The 21,020-nt window shown below is 41.4% G+C and overlaps 4 protein-coding genes across 9 annotated transcripts in view; 2 read left to right on the top strand and 2 right to left on the bottom strand.

Moving 5' to 3' along the window:
* Positions 1-182: 182 nt before the first annotated feature.
* Positions 183-2,852, top strand: Taf7 (TATA-box binding protein associated factor 7). Its single transcript, XM_077407637.1, has 7 exons — positions 183-374; positions 483-611; positions 705-785; positions 874-1,240; positions 1,307-1,675; positions 2,022-2,182; positions 2,281-2,852. Exons 1-7 carry the CDS (start codon positions 288-290, stop codon positions 2,299-2,301), a joined length of 1,215 nt encoding a protein of 404 aa, XP_077263763.1. The 5' UTR covers positions 183-287; the 3' UTR covers positions 2,302-2,852.
* Trs20 (trafficking protein particle complex subunit 2) lies at positions 2,365-3,772 on the bottom strand. Its single transcript, XM_077407674.1, has 3 exons — positions 3,563-3,772; positions 3,251-3,484; positions 2,365-2,747 (listed from the first exon to the last, which is right to left on the bottom strand). Exons 1-3 carry the CDS (start codon positions 3,650-3,652, stop codon positions 2,649-2,651), a joined length of 423 nt encoding a protein of 140 aa, XP_077263800.1. The 5' UTR covers positions 3,653-3,772; the 3' UTR covers positions 2,365-2,648.
* Positions 3,773-5,030: 1,258 nt separating this feature from the next.
* C1galta (Glycoprotein-N-acetylgalactosamine 3-beta-galactosyltransferase 1) lies at positions 5,031-11,443 on the top strand. 3 transcript variants are annotated; one of them, XM_077407639.1, is made up of 7 exons: positions 5,031-5,591; positions 6,415-6,641; positions 7,672-7,822; positions 7,933-8,120; positions 8,318-8,525; positions 8,601-8,739; positions 10,108-11,443. In XM_077407639.1, the coding sequence occupies exons 3-7, from the start codon at positions 7,792-7,794 to the stop codon at positions 10,649-10,651; spliced, it is 1,110 nt and encodes a 369-aa protein (XP_077263765.1). In that variant the 5' UTR covers positions 5,031-5,591; positions 6,415-6,641; positions 7,672-7,791; the 3' UTR covers positions 10,652-11,443. The 3 variants fall into 3 exon arrangements, with proteins under 3 accessions (XP_077263765.1, XP_077263767.1, XP_077263766.1); XM_077407641.1 differs by having other exon boundaries at positions 5,033-5,591; positions 7,945-8,120; XM_077407640.1 differs by lacking the exon at positions 5,031-5,591 and adding an exon at positions 6,098-6,277.
* The window catches only part of Skd (mediator complex subunit skuld), a 32,633-nt gene continuing 22,959 nt past the window's right edge, over positions 11,347-21,020 (bottom strand). For 2 of the 4 annotated variants that reach the window (XM_077407617.1, XM_077407618.1), the window contains exons 6-17: positions 20,597-20,746; positions 18,756-19,326; positions 18,110-18,316; positions 16,187-17,968; positions 15,584-15,926; positions 15,184-15,494; positions 14,864-15,055; positions 14,405-14,716; positions 13,853-14,191; positions 13,478-13,759; positions 13,096-13,367; positions 11,347-13,007 (exon numbers count right to left, since the gene is read on the bottom strand). In XM_077407617.1, the coding sequence (XP_077263743.1) occupies positions 12,875-13,007; positions 13,096-13,367; positions 13,478-13,759; positions 13,853-14,191; positions 14,405-14,716; positions 14,864-15,055; positions 15,184-15,494; positions 15,584-15,926; positions 16,187-17,968; positions 18,110-18,316; positions 18,756-19,326; positions 20,597-20,746 (4,894 nt within the window). In that variant the 3' untranslated portion in view covers positions 11,347-12,874. Of the gene's footprint in view, positions 13,008-13,095; positions 13,368-13,477; positions 13,760-13,852; positions 14,192-14,404; positions 14,717-14,863; positions 15,056-15,183; positions 15,495-15,583; positions 15,927-16,186; positions 17,969-18,109; positions 18,317-18,755; positions 19,330-20,596; positions 20,747-21,020 lie in introns of all 4 variants that reach the window. The other 2 variants (XM_077407619.1, XM_077407620.1) reach the window with 2 other exon arrangements.

The following is a 21,020-nucleotide window of genomic DNA, read 5'->3' as shown; positions in this document are numbered from 1 at the left end:
TATTTATATATATTTATATTCGTATATATTGTTTCCCTTCCCATCCGCATCCATAAATGCTATTATCGACATCCCTGGAAACGTTTCTCAAAAGTTTATCGTGTACGCCACCAAAACTGAATAGCGCTGGTCACGCGCTGGCGGCTGGCGGCGCTGGTGTTTCAGTGTTCAGACTGTTCAGTTTCAGTTTCAGTTTTTCAGTAGTTCAGTGTTGTCCGTTTAATAAACAGTTCATATTTCGTTTTCGTCGCGGTTTCAGTCGTTTATCGCATAAAAATCCGAAGAAAATGAATCGCCATCCGAATACTGACTACAAAAATCGCAATGACCTGCAGGTTGAATTAGAGAGTCAGTTTGTTATGCGGTTACCGCCGGTATGTTTCCTATATTATGCTATCTTGTAATCCGATTAGAACTTAACCTAGTCAGAGATCACATAGACGAATTAAGAATCGGAAATTAATTAATTAATTCTCTTTAAGGAACCCGCCAAAGTACTGAGGGAAGCCTTACGCAGTACCTTGCCTTTAAAAGATAGATTTACTATAAAACTGGAAAACGATATGCGTTACGGTGAGGTTAGGATTGACCACTGGTTACTCCACGCTAAGGTAAATTTTGCTGCATCACGCTATTCAACTTAAATCGCCGGATAAAAATCGCTCACGAACGACGAATTTGTCCATTTGATAAATTTTGCTTAGGTTGTGGACCTGCCGACGATAGTGGAATCCTTAAAAACCATCGATAACAAAAGCTTTTATAAAACTGCCGATATATGCCAGGTAAAAATGGAAAGAACGTTACAGATAATATAGAAAACGGAGAGCGCCAGAGCTTATATTACATTATTTTCCTGCAACGCTCCTTCAGATGCTGTTATGCAAAGAGGAGGACGATCATACCGCGACGGATGAGGAATCTCCCGTTAAGCAGAAGAAGAAGGATCCAAACAAGGTCGACAAGAAGTTCCTTTGGCCTCATGGTATAACACCGCCGGCTAAAAACGTGAGACGCAGGAGATTTAGAAAAACTTTGAAGAAGAAGTACGTAGAGGCACCGGAGATCGAGAAGGAGGTTAAACGTCTGTTGCGAGTGGACAATGACGCTGTCAACGTTAAGTGGGAAGTGATATGCGAAGATGAGGATACGTCGAAACCCAGCAAGGTCTCATCGTCCGGCACAGTTAAGACTAAACGGGAGAGTATGAATGGGAACACATCTCAAAGTCTGGATGTTGGTGAGTGTTGGTTTAGATAAAGTTTACAGATATAGAAATTGTGTGCTTTATGGGTTCGTATTTCAGCTGAACACGATATATTTGGCGAGCCCGTGAGCGACAGCGAAGACGACGACGAAGAGGCGAACATAAATGTGATGGAGCTGGACGAGAACAGCCGACTTTCGGTGGACAGTAGAGTTTCCGACTCCAATTCTATGCAAGCCGCGTATTCGGAGAGGTCGAGTAACAACGCGACGACGAGCAGTGGACTAGTTACCGAGTTCAGTAAAGATATGTTCCACAATGATAACAACGGCGATATGGAAACCGAGAAGCAGCAGGGCGAGAGTTCTCCGCCAAAAGTTCCCAAATTGGAGCAATTTCATTCGGAATATATTATTCCAGATGACATTGCTCCTGATTACATTGAATCACCTCCATCGATATCTAAAGGTAATTTTAACCCGGGAATGGGCGCTGGAGCTACTTAAATACCCCAGGGTCGAAAAAAAGCTCACGTCACGGTAATTTTAATGTGCTTCTTTCGTTTTTTAAATATTTTTTTGGTTTCTCCTTACTCTTTTCGGAATATGTTGAGTAAATCTATATACATATTGTTCTCAAATACCGATAAATTGTAGAACAATCCAAAATATGCAATATGTAATTAATAACAATGACTTTTAATTGGGGTGTAAAAGTAGCCTCAGGTGACCGTTCATGGGGAAAAAGTCGGTTTTCGGGTTAGATAAGCGTTGTTTCCACCTCTCCTTAACTTTGTTTACTTAAAAACATCCAGATTCTCGTCTCGCTACTCTTCACGCGGAATTGGCGGAATTGCAGCAAAGAAGGCAGCAACAGGAGGTCGAAATAGCTAATATCGAAAACTTCAAACTGAAGCAACGGTTCCAGGAGATCTTGGATAATTTGTTGACTCAAGAAATGCAGAAATTACAAGAGGTATAACAAATAATGACCTGCATATGTATTTTATTTTGTTTTATTTGTCAATTATTTTGACTTGCAATATATATATTATGTTCTTTTTGATATTTCAGATAAGAGATCTGAATCCGTGATCGGAATAGAAAATGCAGCAAGAGTTTTATGCATTATATAGATAAAAAAAAAAACAGTTAATATATCCTATAAGACAAGTTTTTTTTTATAGCAATTTTTATATAAACAATTCAACAATTACACAGTGCAATTAACTTACACATATACATTGTACAAAATCAAAATACGAAGAATCACTTTTTTTTAAATATATGCCTTGATACTGGAGGTAATGAAAAAAAAATTCATCACCTTTATTTCTAATGCTTGTTAACGGTACACCTTTTGCGGCATACAAATGTTGAATAAAGTAAAGAGAAGCAAATTATAAACATTCCTACTTTGGTTAACACAGCAATCGTTACGTTCACGAAGATAAATATTTTCTGCCGTACAACTGTGCCTTTTTCTCAAACCCCAGAGACTTGATAGGAGTGTTGAGCTTGTAAAATGGATTCATCGAATACTGAAACAGAGAAGCAATCGTGAGCATCTCTCTGATAAAGTTGTTGACGCGGCGTACACAATCAAACATCAATCAATCAATCAATAAACCTACAATATCATTTTTTTTCGTAATTTATTGCAATGTCCCCGTAGGGTTCGCAATCTACTACCAATACTATCCTTCTCCTCTCACTTTAACCCTTTGGACCAACGGCTTAACGTCTCTTTCCGAAAGACGGAGCCCAGTTTTCTCCGCACATAAGCCTCAATCTTGCACGGAGGGGCGCAGCTTTCGGAAAAACATTCCACGGCTCTAGTGGACTCGAACCTGATTCCTCAGATTACGAGTCTGGCGCTCTACCACTAGACCACACTGCCGCCCAACCTACAATGGCTGAATTCGGGGAGCGCGCTATTAGCGCTAATTGCTTATTCTATCCTTGTTTTACAAAGATAGAACGACGCAATATCGCTAATAGCGCGCTCCCCAAACGCAGCCAACATCACATAAATAAATATTACCTTTATATAGGTCTCGTACATTTCGTTGAAAAAGTTTTTGATCCCGTCCTCGTTCTTGCTGTCGTGCACCATGACGAATCGAATGTGGGTCGCCGTCACGAACGCGCTGACGAACCACTGATTAAATTTATCCACGACTTTCAAATGCATGTTCGTCGTTTTCCACGTGTGCTCGTCGACGAGGTCGAGCGCCGCGTGGGCGATGAATTGATTCAAATGCGAGTGGTCCTCCTTCTGAAACAGAACAGCAACGGGGTGGTCAACGACGGGGTCGATGCGGAGTCGCGGGACTTAACCTCAAAACGAACGAACCTTCGCGTCCTTCCCGGCATTGTTGAATTCTATCTCGAACAGCGGATTGTCGGCGTGGCCGACGATCGCGAAATAGTAATTCGCGGTCATCGCCGAAACGACAAACGATCGTCGCGTCGTCACCGCTGGTCACCGCGACGTGTGACTTTTGTCCGTCAACGGCGTCAACATCGGTCTTCCGCGCACTGCCGCGCACGGCGCTGCCATATTGATTTCGTCTCGATTGTCTCGAATATTTCGATAGGTTCGAAACGTCAAACGGTCGCGATTCGAAAAATTTTCAGTCGTCGCGATACGATTAAAAAACAGTTGAAAAAAATAAGTCGGAAAACGGAACATCAATTGCGCGTTCGAAAAAGATGACTTCGAAAATTGAAAATTGCCTATTAAATTTTATGCATTTTCAGCTCTATAATTCTGGTTTCTGCGATAAACTGTACGCATATAAACTTAAGATAATACACGATTACATCAAATATATATATTCTAACCTAAATTTGAAATAAAACACGCAATTCTCTCGCTACAGAGAACTAGTTCGTCCTCATCTAGTCGATAAGGCGGATACCTAACCTCAAAAAAAAAAAGGTTCCTTTTATACGTATTGTCGCCTTTTTTAATGTCGAATAATGATTTTTATTATCATTTTCACATCTCGTCTTCTAAGATACATAAATAAAGCTTGTTTAAATTCACACGGAATGCTTTATTCAGGAAATTATCCCAATTTCAATCTGCGTCGTTGTTATTTCTCTTTATCAGACTTCAGAGTTTCAAAGTCGGATTTCAAATTCGTCAGCCGTTCGTTAACAAAACGCGACAGCGCGTCGCGTTTTCCCGTCCCTGGCTTTTGGCGTGTCCCGTACACGCGACGGCAATAATAATAATTTTCATCGACGACGATGCCGCCCGCCGCCGCAAAATAACGGAGTAGAGGTCGAGGATATAAACGCGCGCGCTCGTGTCCCTCTCGCCCGCGCGCGGAAAAAAAAATACGCTGGCGAAACGCCTGTAATCTGTAATTTCGATTCGAAATAATCGACGAAATTAATCTCCGCGCGATAACGAAGAGATTGCGCGACACGCCGCGCGTCGCGCGTCCCAGCGTATACATCAGCGTGTGGTGTGCGCGCGCGCGCGCGCGCGCACAGTGACACGCGCGCAACCGCGCGTCCCGGATCCCGGATGGCGTCGTATCGTCGTATCGGTTATCTCGCCGGTGGTCGCCTCCCCCGACCCCGACGCTTCCTCGCGATACGGGACGAAGTACGATTAGTACGTACGAAGTCGACGCGACGGTCGACGGCGTGGTGGCCGCGAGTCAGAATGGAGACGACCTTTTCACGGACATTTTCCGACCAGTGAGCGCGTACGTACGCATACATACGCGACACGTCGCGCGTCGCGCTCGCGCGCATGCACGCTCATCGCGAAGGGCGGCTGGGAGGGGTGGGGGATAAGAGGGGAGAGCAAGACGCGCGCATCTCATCATCGCCGATGACGCCGATTGTTATCGCCGCGCTGCTGAATGCTCGCGGATTCCTTTGTGCCCGTTCACGCGCCACGCGCCGCTCGCGACGACGCGGGACGAAGACGAAGGCGCCGCGGCTCGAAGGCGCTCGTCTGTAAAATCCCGCGGGGCCGCCGGGGCGAGGAGAGATGCGGACACGTCGACGTCGACTCCACCGTCTAATCTCGCAATTGATCGCCGCGAGCCGACGCGGACGGCGCTCGGTTCCGGCATTCCCGATGCGGTAAAAACGCGTTCTCGCGATAAGCGCGCGCTTCTCGGAAGATTCTCCGAGGAGGCGGGCCCGGATCCGCGTGCGTGCGCTGTGTACCCGGATCCGCGAGTGTGGATTGTGGATACTCGAGGGGCGCGTTATATCCGAGGTTCGAGGGACGAGGACGAGGAGGATTCTCTTCCCGATGAGCTGCGCGACTACCGCTGGCGACGAGGCACGACGAACATTCCCCGCGGCGCACCGTCGGCGACTGGGCGACAGGCGACACGGATACGATACCCTCGGTTTGTGAATGAAAACTCTGCGTTACGCGCGCGAGGTGCACGGCGACGACGATATCGAATTGCGATAATATCGGTCAGGCGCGCGTCAATATTTGCGCAATTGTGCAGCGCGCCGTGCAGCTTGCTGTTTTAAAGTACCTACTTGTTAGCAGTGTTGGCATAAGCGCGAAAGAAAAGAAAACAGATGACTGTCGCAAAAATGTCCCTCCCTCCCCGCCGCGTTCCGCGCTCTCGTATATCACCACTTTTTTTTTTTTTGCACGACTTATTTTTCTCTCTCTTCGCCAACTTTCGAGGTAATGCAACGTCGCTTGACGTGTAGCGTGTCGCGTGTCGCCTGTATTCCAACGCGGCAACGCGCTTTGCCTCGAACGTGCTTCTTCCCAGTTTTCGCATGTGGTGTATGTACATGTGCGCGTAATTAGGGCATTGCATAATAGCCGACCGCGCGTTGCATATTTTACTATTTTCTGTGTTCGCACCTAAGGCTCATTGCTCATTGTCAGGCGCACCGATGCATTCGTAATAAATCGCGCTTCGCCTGCTTGGAGGTAACGTCCCGCAATATTGAGGCAGTACTATATATCGGTAAGGCGACGGTCATATCTAACATCGCCACGACGATCATAAACAATTTTCAAAGATCACTTGTCAACGACGGGCCGTTCATACGTCCAGAGAAAGAAGTGCGTACTTAACTCAAAAAGTTAACGTGTATTGTGAAAGTGTAGCGTTGTCTCCAAGTAGTTTCCAACTCCAAGTAGTTTCCATCGCTTCTTAAGTACCTTCCTGGCTGTTATCTTCAAGATTCTTTTGATTTCAGATACAGTCCTCTGAGTCGGAGAAGAAATTGTATTATATCAGATATACTCATATATATATACCACTCATTACCAATCTTGTTTGATTAAAAACAGAAGAGGAGAAGAGAAAAGATGTGCTCGGCGAAGCACATTTTTATCTATCCTATTGTGAGTAACGAGTTTGATATACGAGCTTAAAATATGGCCTTAAAGAGTTTATCGTGTTATCAAACATCCTGTTGATCAGGTATGTATACGAAATTATTAGATGATAATGAGTTTATCTTATAAAGAACCTCGCCCAAAGTCGGCCATTGACGTGCAACGTTGAATCACATCTGGATATTATAGAATATATTATTTTATATAAAGTTAGTGATATTATAATATTTAAGTTAAATAATGTAAAGTTTTTAGTGCCAATTAGCTAATATTACATATGGTAATATGCGAAATTCACGCCGCAGAAAATATGTTTTCCCATGTTTTTGAGACTGGAGACCAAGTTATTATTATTTCTATCAAATTCCTCTACAAATGCATACAGTCAAGTGTGTACATTCATGGCCCAAAACCCCCTTGACCCTTCGCAGAACAAGTGGGGCTTTAAAGACCCAGTCGATATTTCAGTTTTGAATTTTTGGAGACTTTACGGACTCGGGAAAAAAAAAACAACCGAACAAGAATCAGGCATATATAACGGTGAATTTTTTCACATTTTTTATGGGACCATTACAGCTTGAAAATCTTAACTGACCTAAAAGACCCACGTTGTTCGACGGAAGCAGCAAAATTATATACGTTCTGCGAAGGGTTAATAAAAATAGGCGAGGTTTTTTTTTTAAATTTACATGAACTACATTTATATTGGAATGGCTGGTTGATGTAACAACATTAATGTCAATGTTATGAAACGATTAATTGCTACATGAAAGAGAACTGAAATGAAGTATTAATAATAACAATTGATATTTCAATAATAACATATAAAGATGTATGATTGATTATTCTTGTGATTCATAGTTATAAATCTAACCATTCGATCGCGATAAGATATTTAAGTTTTGCTCAATAGTAAATATATTTTTACACATCGTGAGATAATATAGATATTGTAATACTTCAAAAGCGTTCAATTTACTCCATTTCACATATTCAACACAATATTCTCTTTTTTTCTATTAATCACAAAACAGTAATATATCTTTTTATATAACATTTTAGATTATTATTAATATTAATTATAAAATTAGATAATATTTTATATAATATTTCAGAGGGCAGTGATAAAATATATCGTGCATTTATACAAGAAAAAATGAATGCAAAGGAGACTGTAATTTACATTCAAGCATTTATAGCGTTACTGAGTTGAGTTACAATTTATATTATATATCATGGTACAGCAGCGGCTTCCTAGTTTCGATAGTAAGTGTCTAAGTCCCTGTAAATAAACTCATATTTGATTCTGTCTGATCTTGTATTAGTCCATAGTTTGTAAATGTGAAATTATAGCAGTTAGAAAATACAGTAATTAGTTTTTTACACAGGTGGTCGAAGTGGACGGCGATTTATATTGACACTCGCTGCTGGAATGGTTTTCGGCTTTTTATCGGCATGTCTGCTCATCACATCCTCGAGAGATGTACCGCACATGTTCAGTTGGGTACCAGGTAGTTCTAGCCTTTCCAGAGATCCTCATCATTATTCGGAGTTGGAGTCAGAGGTACGCAATGGTATATTTTATGTTCCAAGCTACAACATTTTTAATAGATTGCTTATGACCAAACCGATCACAGAGGAAAATTAAAAGAATCTTTTTTCTTTTTCGATTAAAGTATATGAAAAAAAAAAGATGTTTTCTTACAACTAGTAAATGATTGTGAAATGATTTCTATATCTTATCGCTAAATTTTCTAATAGATTGGCCCTGAAACGGAAGTAAAATTTCACGGCGATGATGAAGATTTTCACAAAGGAGAAGATAGAATAGCTCAGGATATGGCGAAAAAAGTGCGTGTTCTTTGCTGGGTTATGACTGGTCCGAAAAATCATCAGAGCAAGGCTCGTCACGTAAAAGCGACGTGGGGAAAACGCTGCAATGTACTTCTTTTTATGAGTTCTGTGGCAGGTATTTCGTCATAAGATAAAAACAAAGATCGTGATATACAGATAAAAAGATTGTACTCATACCGGTCATTTTTAGACGCCAGCTTACCCACTGTAGTGTTGCCAGTAAAGGAGGGTAGAGATAATCTGTGGGCTAAAACCAAAGAAGCGTTTAAATACGCTTATGAGAAGTACAAAGATAAAGTAGATTGGTTCATGAAAGCCGACGACGATACGTAAGTATATTCTGTTCACGATCTTTAGTAGTCACTAATTGCATATACACTACCGTTCAAAAGTTTGTAAGCACTATTTTTTTAAGAAAAATAAAACGGTACTACGACTTCCAAAGAAAAATGTCATATGAGAAACTTTATTGTCTGTTTTAATTATTCAACGCAGTATTATTTATTTCTAATCATTTTCCAAGGACGTATTTTATTTAAAGAATTTTACGGAATAAACATGCTATTATTCTGTTATGAAGAAAGAACAAGCTTTCATGGCTTGAGTAAAATATAATAATTGTTATTTGCATATTTATTACATTTTACTCAAAACCATGAAAATTTTTTCTTTCTTTATAACAAAATAATAGCATGTTTATTCCGTAAAATTCTTTAAATGAAATACTTCCTTGGAAAATGTTTAGAGACAAATAATACTGTGTTGAATAGTTAAAACAGACAGTAAAGTTTCTCATATGACATTTTTTTTGGAAGTATTAGCACCACTGTGCACTGTTTTGTTTTTCTTAAAAAAGTAGTGCTTCTAAACTTTTGAACGGTAGTGTACATTCTGTTTTTGCGATAAATTTTATCTTTACGGCGTAGTGTACAAAAATAAGTAGCACAAATTTTTAATGGTATCTTTTTCAGTAGTAGTGTCAAAAAATGCATAGCGATCAAATTAGAAAAAAAATAAAAATATGTGAAAAAATTCATAGTTATTAGCTGTCATTTTAAATGAATAACACTGTCCGACAAAATCAAAGGAGTTGCTTTATTGTATACATCGTATACACATGTACGAGGGTGAATCAATAATTATCCGCACTCTATTTCTAAAATTTATTATAATAGAGAACGTACAATTACATCATTTTTCAACATAGTCCCCTTGCTTTTCAATGCGCTTGTTCTAGCGTTCCACAAACCTGCATATATCTTCGGAAAAATATGTTTTTGGTTTATCTCTCAGCTATGCGTGCGCCGCTTTTTGCACATGTTTTTTTTGTACCAAATCGACGATCCCTTTTAAATGGGTCAAACAGATGATAATCGCGATGATAATGAAGCCTATTGTCGAAAGGTGTTTTTTTGTTGAATAACAATGCACGCCCACATACTACTGTCCACATTGTTCAAACGCTTTGAAAACTGAGTTTTTGATATTGGAGCATCCTGCATATAGTCCATGTCTCACTTCCTATGCAAGCTTGTGGAACGTTCGAACGAGTGCATTAAAAAGCAAGGGGATTATGTTGAAAAATGATGTAATTGTACGTTCTCTATTGTTGTTCTAATAAATTATAGAAATAGAGTGCGAATAATTATTGATTCATCCTCTTATATAAATTATTGTTTGGATTTATATGCTTTCAGATACGTGGTAGTAGAAAATCTACGATATATGTTGTCGTCGTACAATCCAATTTCGTCATTATACTTCGGATGCAGATTTAAACCTTTCGTGAAACAAGGTTACATGAGCGGTGGCGCAGGATATGTACTTAGTAAGGAAGGCTTACGCAAATTCGTGGAAGAGGGCTTACCCGACAAGACCAAGTGCCGACCGGATAACGGCGGTGCGGAGGACGTGGAGATGGGAAAATGTCTCGAAAAGATTGGTGTACGCGCGATGGATACCCGAGATCCTCACGGGCGCGGTAGATTCTTTCCGTTCGTGCCGGAGCACCATTTGATACCGAATCATGTAGACAAAAATTTTTGGTATTGGAAGTATATCTATTACGATACCAAGGATGGCTTGAACTGCTGTTCGGATAGTGCCGTTTCATTCCACTACGTGTCACCGAACATGATGTACGTTCTAGAGTATCTGATTTACCATTTGAGGCCATATGGCATCAATCACAGTCTGGAGAGACCTTCACCGGACCGACCGTCGACGTTGACCGAATACTAGTCCGTACACTCGTAAATAGATAAGGTTCTATAATTCTTGTTTTATATACATGATACTAGTCCATTCGAGCCAACGATTTAACTGTAATATACTTTCAGCGGATAAAGTGTGATATATCGTACTTCTTAAATATAGAGAGACGAGGTCTTTATACGTATCTATATTAAAGTTAAAGTCAGGACACTACGGCCATAATGGATATAACTATAGTGTAGAATATAGAAAGGATAGGGAGATAGTGCAAGCACAATAGATATGCGTAATGAAGATTCAGGATTTTATCATTTTTTAGAGCATCAAATCACGCGTTAAATTTGTAAGATGAGATGTGATAATAACTTCTTAAAACTCCTAAATAAAATATTGATCCGCAGAACAAGTCTCATATTTTAGTGCCATATTGTACGTGTCGAAGATACCATGTTTTATTTTCCTTTCTCTTTAAAAGTATCTGTTGGATAAAAAAATAGTTTCATATTTCCATATCATATTGAAGATGTAGATTAGTAGAACAATATTAGTGCACGCGAGGCTCGATATGCAAGCAATCGCTTGACAAACGAAAGAAAATCTGATTCAATTATTCATTGTTTTTTTTCCTGATATATTCATAGGAGCAAAAGACATCTTTCTACTGTGCTTGCAACAAAATTTCTTGGGCGATGCAAATACGAGAGAAATCACATATGTAATTATATATATATATATAATATATATATATATACACATAAAACTGTATTTCGTAATATTAATATAATATAATGGTAATAATAATTTTAATAATAATAATAATCCCAATAATGACGTACTACCCAGTAATAAATACTATAGATACAGAGTGAGTGTGGGTGTGAGTAAATTAACCAATTAATTAGGGAGTTAGGGGTTCTATGTACAAGTCATATTTGTACTATGCGACTGACGCAATTGGCCACCGTGGCTCCACTCAGACGCGCCCCACGTTTCGCTCTTCGTGTCTTTTCTTCTTTTTTTTGCATTCAAAGTTAAATTGGAGGAAAACAATCTTTGCATAACTGACTCGTTCTCTCCTCATTCTCTCGCTTGCTTTCTTTCTCTTTTTCTCTTTCACACTCTTGCGATATTTCCCTCTTTCATTCTCAATTACCTAATCTCGGCGATGTCTCACTTCATAAATTATTTAAAAACAATATTTTACACTATATGTATGTATAATATATAGAGGTCACCTAATCCGAATAAAATTTGTCAAACAGCATCGAAAAATTGCGCTAACGGGTCCAGGAAACATGATAACAGCGACCCAGTGCCGCGCGAGCATAATACAATATTATAATCGTCATACTTATATCTCACACCAGGGGCTTGTACGAGGCATCGCTTATAAAAAAGAAGTCCACCTCTCTTTTTTTTTTTATATCATCTATATAAAATTAAAAAACAACGTAATATCATTTATATTACTTCGTCGTCATTAATAATAAAAGCTTTGTACAAAATTCAATTTACAATTAAAAACTTTTAGTTACGTAATTTTTCTAGAGATTCTGATTTGTAATTCAACTATCTATCGATAGAGAGGCAATCGAAAATCATTTTCTTATTATGCACTCTCTTTTACACCTTTTCTCTCTTTCTCTCTCACTCGCTCGTTCGCGTTCGCGCGTGCTTTCTTTCTCTATTTCTTTCGTACTTTTCTCTCGTTATCCTTCTCTTTCATGCTCATTCTCTCTTGCCCTATCTTCCTTTCTTTCTTTCTTTCTTTCTTTCTTTCTTTCTCACAATATCTTTCATCACTCACATCTTCGCTTCTACCATTCGCAAAGTCTCATATTTGCTTTCGCTGGCAATGGTCGTATTGGATGCAGTTCATTTTTCCTTACGAAATACGAGATACGATCATAAACACAAAGTACAATCTATTTCGCCTGTTATAATAGAAAAATGGTAAAGAGAGTCGCTGTTCTCACCGGATTTTGCATTTTCAGCCGTTGCATTTTCATTGCGCTAACTTGTGTATTAATTAGAGTCCGAGGTAAAAAAAGGCTCGGTTTCTCTTTACATATGGTCGAGAAGGATCGTACTCTGTACCTAGACAATCTCTTTCTCTCTAAGTACCTAACTAGTGTAGTATAGGTAAAGGGCATAGGAAATCAGTTGCTCTCGTAAAGCCCCGAGTGACGGTACAATAAGGAGTGCGTGAGAGAGGTGCATATACTGCACTACAACGGGAGAGGGTGTGGGTCAGACGAGAGCTGCCGTCGCATGGTAGAGATGCATGAGCGCCTGTACGTGCACTGGTAAGCAGGACAGTCGGTCCTTGGTGTTTGCATCCAGCGCAAGCCACGACAGTGCGTTGTACCCTTCCAACACGTACCTGTCAATCACGTACATTGCACGATAACGTCGATAACAAATTCCGCGCGACAAATCTGAAAAGCTAAAATGAAGAATACCATACGAACCTAAGCACGTCAGTGGTGTACTGCGAGTCCAATGGATGAGCAGTGGGTGCGTTTTGTTGCTGAAGTAAATCGTCGCTGTTCTGTTGTATCGCGGGACTGTGCAGGTGTAACGCGTTCTTCAGGAATACCGGACAAACGTTTTCGAGATGCGGACAAGCTGCCCAAAACCATGGTGGCATTCGTCCCGTTGGCGCAGTCGATACTAGATAGCCAAGAGCGAGCGGTTGTTGTAGGAGCGTGCCAACCTCTTCTGCTTGCTCAGTCGTCGCTATCTGTGAATAACATAAAAACTTGCATATAAATTTACATATAGATATAGTACACAGCCGTAAACTTTATTAAAAAAATAAAAATAAAAATGAAAAAATAAAAAGTGACTTACTCTTGGCGTATTGCTGCACGGAAATGGGCTACCAGGCCCGTCATGATTGCCTAAGCCTGATCCACCGCCGTCTCCTCCATGCGGCGAAGCTTCCGGACGATGCGGACTTCCGTTTGGACTTTGACCACCACCTGCGCCCGGTTCAGGCCAAACGTTGAAAATATCGTTAAAATCACCCATTCCCTCCATGCCTCCCTCCATGTCATCGTTCAGAGCGGAAAACAATTCGTCGTCTCCCAACTCGGGTACGTTGTGTTGCTCTTGAAATGCGGTCTGCGACGACTGAAGTGTCAAAACAACAGCGGTGTTTAGCCTGACTCTATCCGAGAACTAATATAAGTGGGCTCTTATGTATATATAATTAAATTTCCTTACCTGAGTGGTAGCGGATGTAGGAAAAACAAGTATATGAGTACATGTGACATCTTGAGGTGTAGATAACTGGCAGTTTACAGACGCCTGACTGAATCTTTCGTCGGGAGTGAATTGATCGGCCATTAATCTCAGAGTAGAGTCCGGTTCGAGCGAGACTAAACACGCGCTGAGTACGCAAGGTGCCGCCGAGGGATACAAGAGACTGCACTGTCCGCATATCTCTTTCAGATGTTTTGAAGCTTTCAAAAGTGCTTTCCTAGAAAGTAACCAACTCCATCCTTTTAATTCGCCATGCCCGATACGCCCTACTCGACCCACAACCAATCTCCATGGTTGTACCTGCAATAAAAATAATTTAATGATACAAAACGTGAGACAGTATTTACAAAATGAATAATATGCACTGATATAAAGAACAAATGTTTTTAATAAGAGTAAAAATTACTAATGGAATCTCGAATCGTGATTTTTTTGTATACATTTGTAATAACAAATATTCAGATATCGCTGGGTTTAATTTATGTAAATTTATTATATAAATATTTTACTTACACCTTGGGACATCACGCCCAATATAAAGTCCATGAGCTTTTGAAGGCCAATGCGTCTAGCCGAGGCGCGCTTTCGTCTTTTTCTATTGGGTATGTCGATGTTAATAGTAGCGGTCTCGAAAATTTCGCCCCTGTCATCAGTTGCGGCTGCCAACAGCCAAGACTGATCCTCGCTCAAACAGTAACTCAAGTAGAGCACCGCGCATTCTTCGGGTCTCGGCATGCCGAACGATTCGGGAGCTTCGCTCTTTGCACGCAGTGGTGCTAGCACGAAGGCCGGTGCGTAGAGGCGATAGGGCGCTCTGTTTCGTTCCTGATACATAATTGCAAGAATATTACTAAATGAGTGAAAACAATTTATATATTGTTCTGATTTCGCGCTGATATCGCGGCGCATAAACGAAACTCGGATCATATTCACAACACGTAGCAAGCAATCGATCTAACAATGAAGTCTTACATCTTTACTCTTGAGGAAGAGATCAGCAGCGGCGGCGGTACCGAAACCAGTGAGGCTTTTCACCGTAGAATTATGATTCAATAATCGACGCCCTTGCAAGAAAACATTCAACGCCAAGGCTCTCATCTCGTCTTGAATTTTTCGCCTTTCTCGAGCTCGACCCAATTCCATTATGCTTTCCAAGGATATTATCTGAAAGCATATTAATCGCAGTTGTCAAAACATGCCGTAAAAACACAATTTAGAATACTGACCAACTGAGTTTTAAAACTATTTATTCTTCATCGTCGGAATTTTGTACTAGAATTTCGGTTAATTACCTGAACGTGAATATTTGATCTCATATTCTCAGGCATGCTATTGATCGCGGAAGAGTAAGCTCTGAGTAGAGCCAAAATGGCGAGACGTCGTCGATCGGGATCCTCGGTGCCGCCTAAGGAGAAAGGTTCGACAAAGTAGACAACGATGGCTGGAGGTTCGATCTCCTCCTCGTCCGGGCCTGTGGTCGTAGTAATCGGTGTCGTGTTGCTTGTGGTTTGCGAGGTCGGTGTCGTATTACCGGTTGTATTAGTAGTGGTCTGATTCGTCGCTGTGCTCGAAGAGGGAGTCTCGCTCCTCGGATTCTCCCCTTCTGCAAAAGGCAACGAATCTCGCTAGACCCCAACCCGAGCAGACACGCTAAAATCATATCGCTAAAATGCGATTATCGACGAGACATACCGACAGATTCGGGTTTTGTCGTTAATACATCGGGTGTAGCTGGCATCGTATCGGGAACGGGAACTGTTGTGGATTGCTGTTGCTGCTGCTTATTGGCTAGTTGAGAATCACCGGGATCCAACAAACTGCGATCTTGTATGACCTGCGTAAGATACGGGGCCAATCGATGATTACACACTTGAGCGTACAATTTCAATAGTTCGCCTATGTAATTTTCCCCCAAAAACTTGAACCAATCGTCCATCGGTTGCTTTGCCAGTTTCTGCACAGTCGATTTCCCGACGCGCAGAATTCCATCACGTAGTTGTTTCGAGATCGGCGTGTGTCTTCCTAACCGGCAAATCTGCGACAAAATTAAAAAACAAAGTCTTAAACTATAATATTCCCTTTAATTGAAGACAAAATTAATTGAGCAAAAATCGCGCGAAAACTACAAATTGGATATAATAATACCAAAAAATTTTTTCTAATGTAGTTTTAAAAAAATGACAGAAAAACAAAAATCTCAGTAACGCTAAACAAAATAATTCTTTCAAACAGTTAATTTTAGTGTTAGAGAGAGTAGAATCATTTATATAAAATAAATAATATTTGTATTTTTACCTCGTACGTGCAAGAAAGTTCTCGGAAGAACGATTTGACTCTACTGACAATACAATCGCTGTCAGGTGCGACGACCACGTAGGCGACGTCCCTGGGCCCGGCGAACGGTTCCAATGACAGTTTTTCCCAGAAGCAGACCGCGTACGGTGACAATGACAACCAATCGCGATCGTATCCGACGACTAGAGCGGGTATCGGTTGTGGTTCGCAACGATCGTCGGTGCCGCGACCGGCCAAACGATGGAACTGTCGCCACGTGAGCGGCCCAGTGACGGTATACGGCGCCTCCCACATGCGTGTCGTACACTTCTTCTGCACCGCGTCCTGGAGCAACGGCTGCAGCGACCTCATCATTCGCACGATGTCGCCGCTACATTGGGGACCTCGCGCCCTGAGGAACACCCATCGATGCACGCCATTCACGCGTGCCGCTCTCTCGTTATGCGCGCCGTCGAGTTTGCCTTGATCGAGCGCGGCAACACACACCTCGTTGCCATCGTTGAACTCCAGGGTGTTCACCGTCGGCGTCAACGTCGGATAGCTTTTCATGGTAGCGCATATCCTAGCCGCTCTGTACAGACTGCTAGCTGAACTTTGGACGATCAGGCATTGCTCGCGAAGTAACTCGAGAACATTCGGTAGTATCGTGTCGAGACCCTCCGGGGTCGCTTTCGCTCCAGGACACGCAACCGCGGTAAGCGAGCCCTTCTTCTTCTCCGCTGGGTCTTCGGCGACGCCCGTAATCTCCATCTCATCTTCGTAGAACAGACCCGCTCGGTGCGCGAGTCGACGATTCACCACGGCGCTGAAGCCGCAACTACATCTAATTTGATCGTCGTCCTGGAAGAGCGCGGAACCAGCCCACGAATTGCTAAGGTAAACGCCCGCATCGGCGCCCTTAATATTGCCTACAACCTTGGGCCCAGCATTGCACACACATAAACTGCAACTATCGAAGTTATGATCGCGGAAGATGTTGAGCGCGGTGTCACCCAGAAGAATATTTACTACGAGGGAATTTGATTCAGGCGCGCGAGCGGGTCCCGGTGTATCCGCCTCGATGCTGTTGAGATTTTTATTGAGATACGAGGAAGTGGTAGATGTAGCTGGACTGGGTTGATCGTACGGAGGTGGAGGTGGCCTACCGGGCAGAGTGTTCGAACGATAAGGTGGCGCCGGACTTTGTGGACAAGACTGTTGCTGTTGCTGCTGCTGTTGTTGTTGCTGCTGCTGCTGCTGTTGTTGCTGCTGTTGTTGTTGTTGCTGCTGCTGTTGCACTGATCCGGGCCTGGTTGGTGGAAGAGGTTTGTCCGCCTGATTGGTGGAAGCAGGATTGCACTGCCAGGAAGGTCTGTACACGCAGTGCGATGGCAGTGTGATGGATGGCAGAGATTGGCTAGGCAGATTCGTGAGAGGTGCGTACTTGGAAGAACCGACCATCTTGCTGATGGCCGCCGGCTTGAACACGTATGACCAATCGTCAATTGGCTCTTCTTGCGGAGAACCCATATTAGGATAGATGTCGGGCAGGTGTCTGAGCGGTCGCGAAGGCATCAACAGCTCAGTCTGGTCCATAAGGGGGTCACTCAGTTGGCAAGGCGAGGCAACAGGATTATGCTCCAGAGAAGGAGGAGTTGGAAACATCTTGGATAGTTCTTCTGGTCGTAGAACGGTGACTCCTCGATTATTATTTTTGTTCGTACCGTCCACCCTTGTTTCCTCATGCAATCCACCAGATTTGTTCGAGCCTGGCGGTGTTTGTATCTGTAGTTGATTCAAATTCTGTGAACATAAATGTATCTTATCCAACATCCGTTATGATTTTCAAGCATTCCGGTGTCGCCTATTTTCCTTGTTTATCCTTGTGTGTAGGATGCAGGGTTGTATATATCAACTACTTGTAACATATAAACTTAAACTTACCGTTTCGTCGCTGGAAGTATCAGGATCAGAGTTGTCGAATATTTGATCTAGATCTTTGTAGGATGGCTGGAGACCCTCGCTAGTGAAAAGAGATCCTGGTTTAGATGGATCGTCCCTTTGTCGTCGGAGACCATCGACATTCGTGCCATTTTCCTCGCCTGTCGCATCGAACTCGTACGGATCTGTTCTTCTTCCGATACACTCGCCCTGATATCACAAGACATAGTTTATCATTAATGCATTCTATAATGCATCTTATAAATGAAGAAGCTGGGCACTTGCTCTGGAATTGAAGACAACTTAAAATATTTTTGTGATCTTTGCAAATAAAATTTGTAAATAAAAATGTCTTTTTCCTTTTCAAGTTAATGAATAAAAAATTTTCTATAGATATGTTAAATTATATTTTATTTTGCCCTGGATTGGAGGTAAAATATATCAATTGCAAATTTCTAATATATATATATATATATATAACTTGTAAATTTTATAAATAAATTACATAAAATTTCACTAAGACTCCAATAGCCACTTAAAAAGATTGAAATTCTTCCTATAATTTGATAAAAATATTTTCGGAGCAGATGTAATTTGCTTAGATGATTTAATTTATCTTGATCTCTTTCCTATTATGGATATTACTTACAACTGCGACAGGTTCTTGTTTAATTTCCAGCTTGGGAGCTTGAGATTGGAGCGTTTGAGAGTTCATCGGTGGGTATAGAACGTTGCTTCGATTGGTCGGAGGACCGCTGATACTCATGGATTTGAAACGCTTCACAGGATGATTCAGCCAAGCCTCCTGGAGCGAATAATCGTAGAGCCAGGATAACGGTTGCTCGTCATCCAAAAGGGCACCTTCGTATTCTCGGGACACCAAGATTGGTCGTTTCAGTATCGGTCCGGGAACCGATGGACTGTGCACCTGGTTGTTGCACGCGGAAGAAATAGACTTGGGCCCTTGTGACGGGGTTAGGGGTGGGGCAGTGTTTGTGTGACTTGGTGGAGGCTGCGGGCTAAGAGTCGGCATCGTTGGTTCCGCGGGCGGGACCGACGCAGGCTCGGAGTGCGGAGTTAGAAGAGGCGATGGTGCCGGAGAACCTGGCGAGCCAACCGACGGCACCGGTAAGCAATCTCCTCCCGTTGGTGGTCCGCGCGAGTAGGAAGGTGGACCACCCGGTGGTGTACTAGGTGCTTCCGTTCTACTCAGTACCGACCTACTCAATTTTTAAACAGATTGATTACGTACGGATATGTCCTAGGATATTTGTCGTTAGGTTGCAATAAAAAAGAAGTTTAGTACTCATATCGAGCATGAAAGAATGAGAGAAAGCATTGAACAATATATATTTCGATGCAGGGAAGACCAGTCCAGAATGACATTAGAGTAAAACAACATTCAAACAGTATTTCTCAAAACTAAATAATTAAAATGTTATTTCAGATTACAATTTTCCCTATATCGTAATCATCTCGATGATATATATTTGACAATATTTTAGCGTTACAGCAATACATTTTCGTTTATTTCTCTCAACATACTAATAATGTTATTAAAGTAATAACTTTGTGCGTATTACTGAGATGAATTGTTCGAGAAAAAGCATATGCCGCGCCTGTTGAAATATAAAATGTGCATGAACATGAATAGAAGCCTGTTATATGTTATAGATGAACGTAAAAACGACAACTTATAGGGCAAAATAAATGCTAGAAATATCGAACAATATTCACATGCAAAGCATATACCATTTTCTATGTATATTACAAGCAAAATAAATAACTCAACTAAGAGGACGATACATGCTAGAAGATAGTGCACTACCAATCGTGTGTAAAAACAGCTCAGATCCTATCTGCTACCGAATCATGCGCGTGATAATACTTTTTTTAAGTCGACAAATCGTGTGCAAAAGTTTATTAACCGAGTTCTATTCCTTGCTTTTGCTTTTATAACTAATATAGAAATAATTCATTGAGGAAATATATTGTTGGTATAAATTTGTTATAGAGCTAGTCGACGTTAAGTTCTGTACTTACTACGTTGTATTAGTACACGTAAAAAAATTGGCAACCTTATACCGTAGAATTCACATAACATTGACATTAGAAGGTCCCATTTACCCACTGAAAAATTCTAAATACTCTGTAAGACATTTTTGCACAGTTTTACACACATCAAATGTAAAAAAAATATTAGTCTACCGTTCGTTTTTCTTCACGCCGTGACTCGATCGCGTTTAAGAAGATACATGCCTCGCACTTTTGTATAGTTAAAATGAAATCTGATTAATACGTTATATTGTGTACCGAGTTATTTGAATATATTACATGATGGAGCTGTCGAAAGCGATGAATCTGCATGTGAAGTTATGGAAGATCATTACGATCATACGTAAAACTGGCGTTATTGCAGTGATTGATTAAGAGAAATGATGAAAATGATCTCTTTCTCCCTTCATATCTGGAGGCCTAAAAATTACCCACCTGGGGGCATTAGCAGGGACAGAGGGACAAGCATCCCACTGAGTGGTAGACCGTCGGTGAAACGGTACGACCCTCCGTCCACCTTTATCTACCCTCTCCCTCTGAACCTGAGAGGAGGCCAGGCTCTTCCAACCCCCGGGGGTCGTATACCTGCAACCGATGCATTTAACATCTCGTTTTCTTGCGAACATATCTCCTCTATCATTTTATCTTATAGAATCCTAAAGCAACAACTCATATATCAACTTCGTTAAATTGCATATATGAAGACTAGTTTAAAATACGACATACTTATGACGATGTTTTATCGCACTATTCTAATGGTGAATACATAATCATTTATTTTAAGAAAATGATCCAAATGCAAACAAAAAGCTAAATGTTTTGCTTGCGAATTAACAATTCTTGTAAATTATTTAAATTA

This window comes from Temnothorax americanus, unplaced genomic scaffold, assembly GCF_048541705.1.
Source record: "Temnothorax americanus isolate GAGA-0224 unplaced genomic scaffold, ASM4854170v1 Scaffold23, whole genome shotgun sequence".
NCBI lineage: Eukaryota > Metazoa > Arthropoda > Insecta > Hymenoptera > Formicidae > Temnothorax > Temnothorax americanus.
Note: the sequence above shows the minus strand (reverse complement) of the source record. Positions and strands in the feature narration are given on the sequence as shown.

Bases quoted from the DNA above. Each gene is read 5' to 3' on its own strand.
- C1galta (XM_077407639.1), top strand. From the start codon at position 7,792: ATGGTACAGCAGCGGCTTCCTAGTTTCGATA. The intron at 7,823-7,932 runs GTAAGTGTCTAA...TACAGTAATTAG, and splicing joins GCGGCTTCCTAGTTTCGATA to TTTTTTACACAGGTGGTCGA. The intron at 8,740-10,107 runs GTAAGTATATTC...ATATGCTTTCAG, and splicing joins ATGAAAGCCGACGACGATAC to ATACGTGGTAGTAGAAAATC.
- Trs20 (XM_077407674.1), bottom strand. From the start codon at position 3,652: ATGACCGCGAATTACTATTTCGCGATCGTCGGCCACGCCGACAATCCG. The intron at 3,485-3,562 runs GTTCGTTCGTTT...GTTCTGTTTCAG, and splicing joins ATGCCGGGAAGGACGCGAAG to AAGGAGGACCACTCGCATTT. The intron at 2,748-3,250 runs GTAATATTTATT...TCTCTGTTTCAG, and splicing joins TGTACGAGACCTATATAAAG to TATTCGATGAATCCATTTTA.
- Taf7 (XM_077407637.1), top strand. From the start codon at position 288: ATGAATCGCCATCCGAATACTGACTACAAAAATCGCAATGACCTGCAG. The intron at 375-482 runs GTATGTTTCCTA...ATTCTCTTTAAG, and splicing joins TTGTTATGCGGTTACCGCCG to GAACCCGCCAAAGTACTGAG. The intron at 2,183-2,280 runs GTATAACAAATA...TTGATATTTCAG, and splicing joins AAATGCAGAAATTACAAGAG to ATAAGAGATCTGAATCCGTG.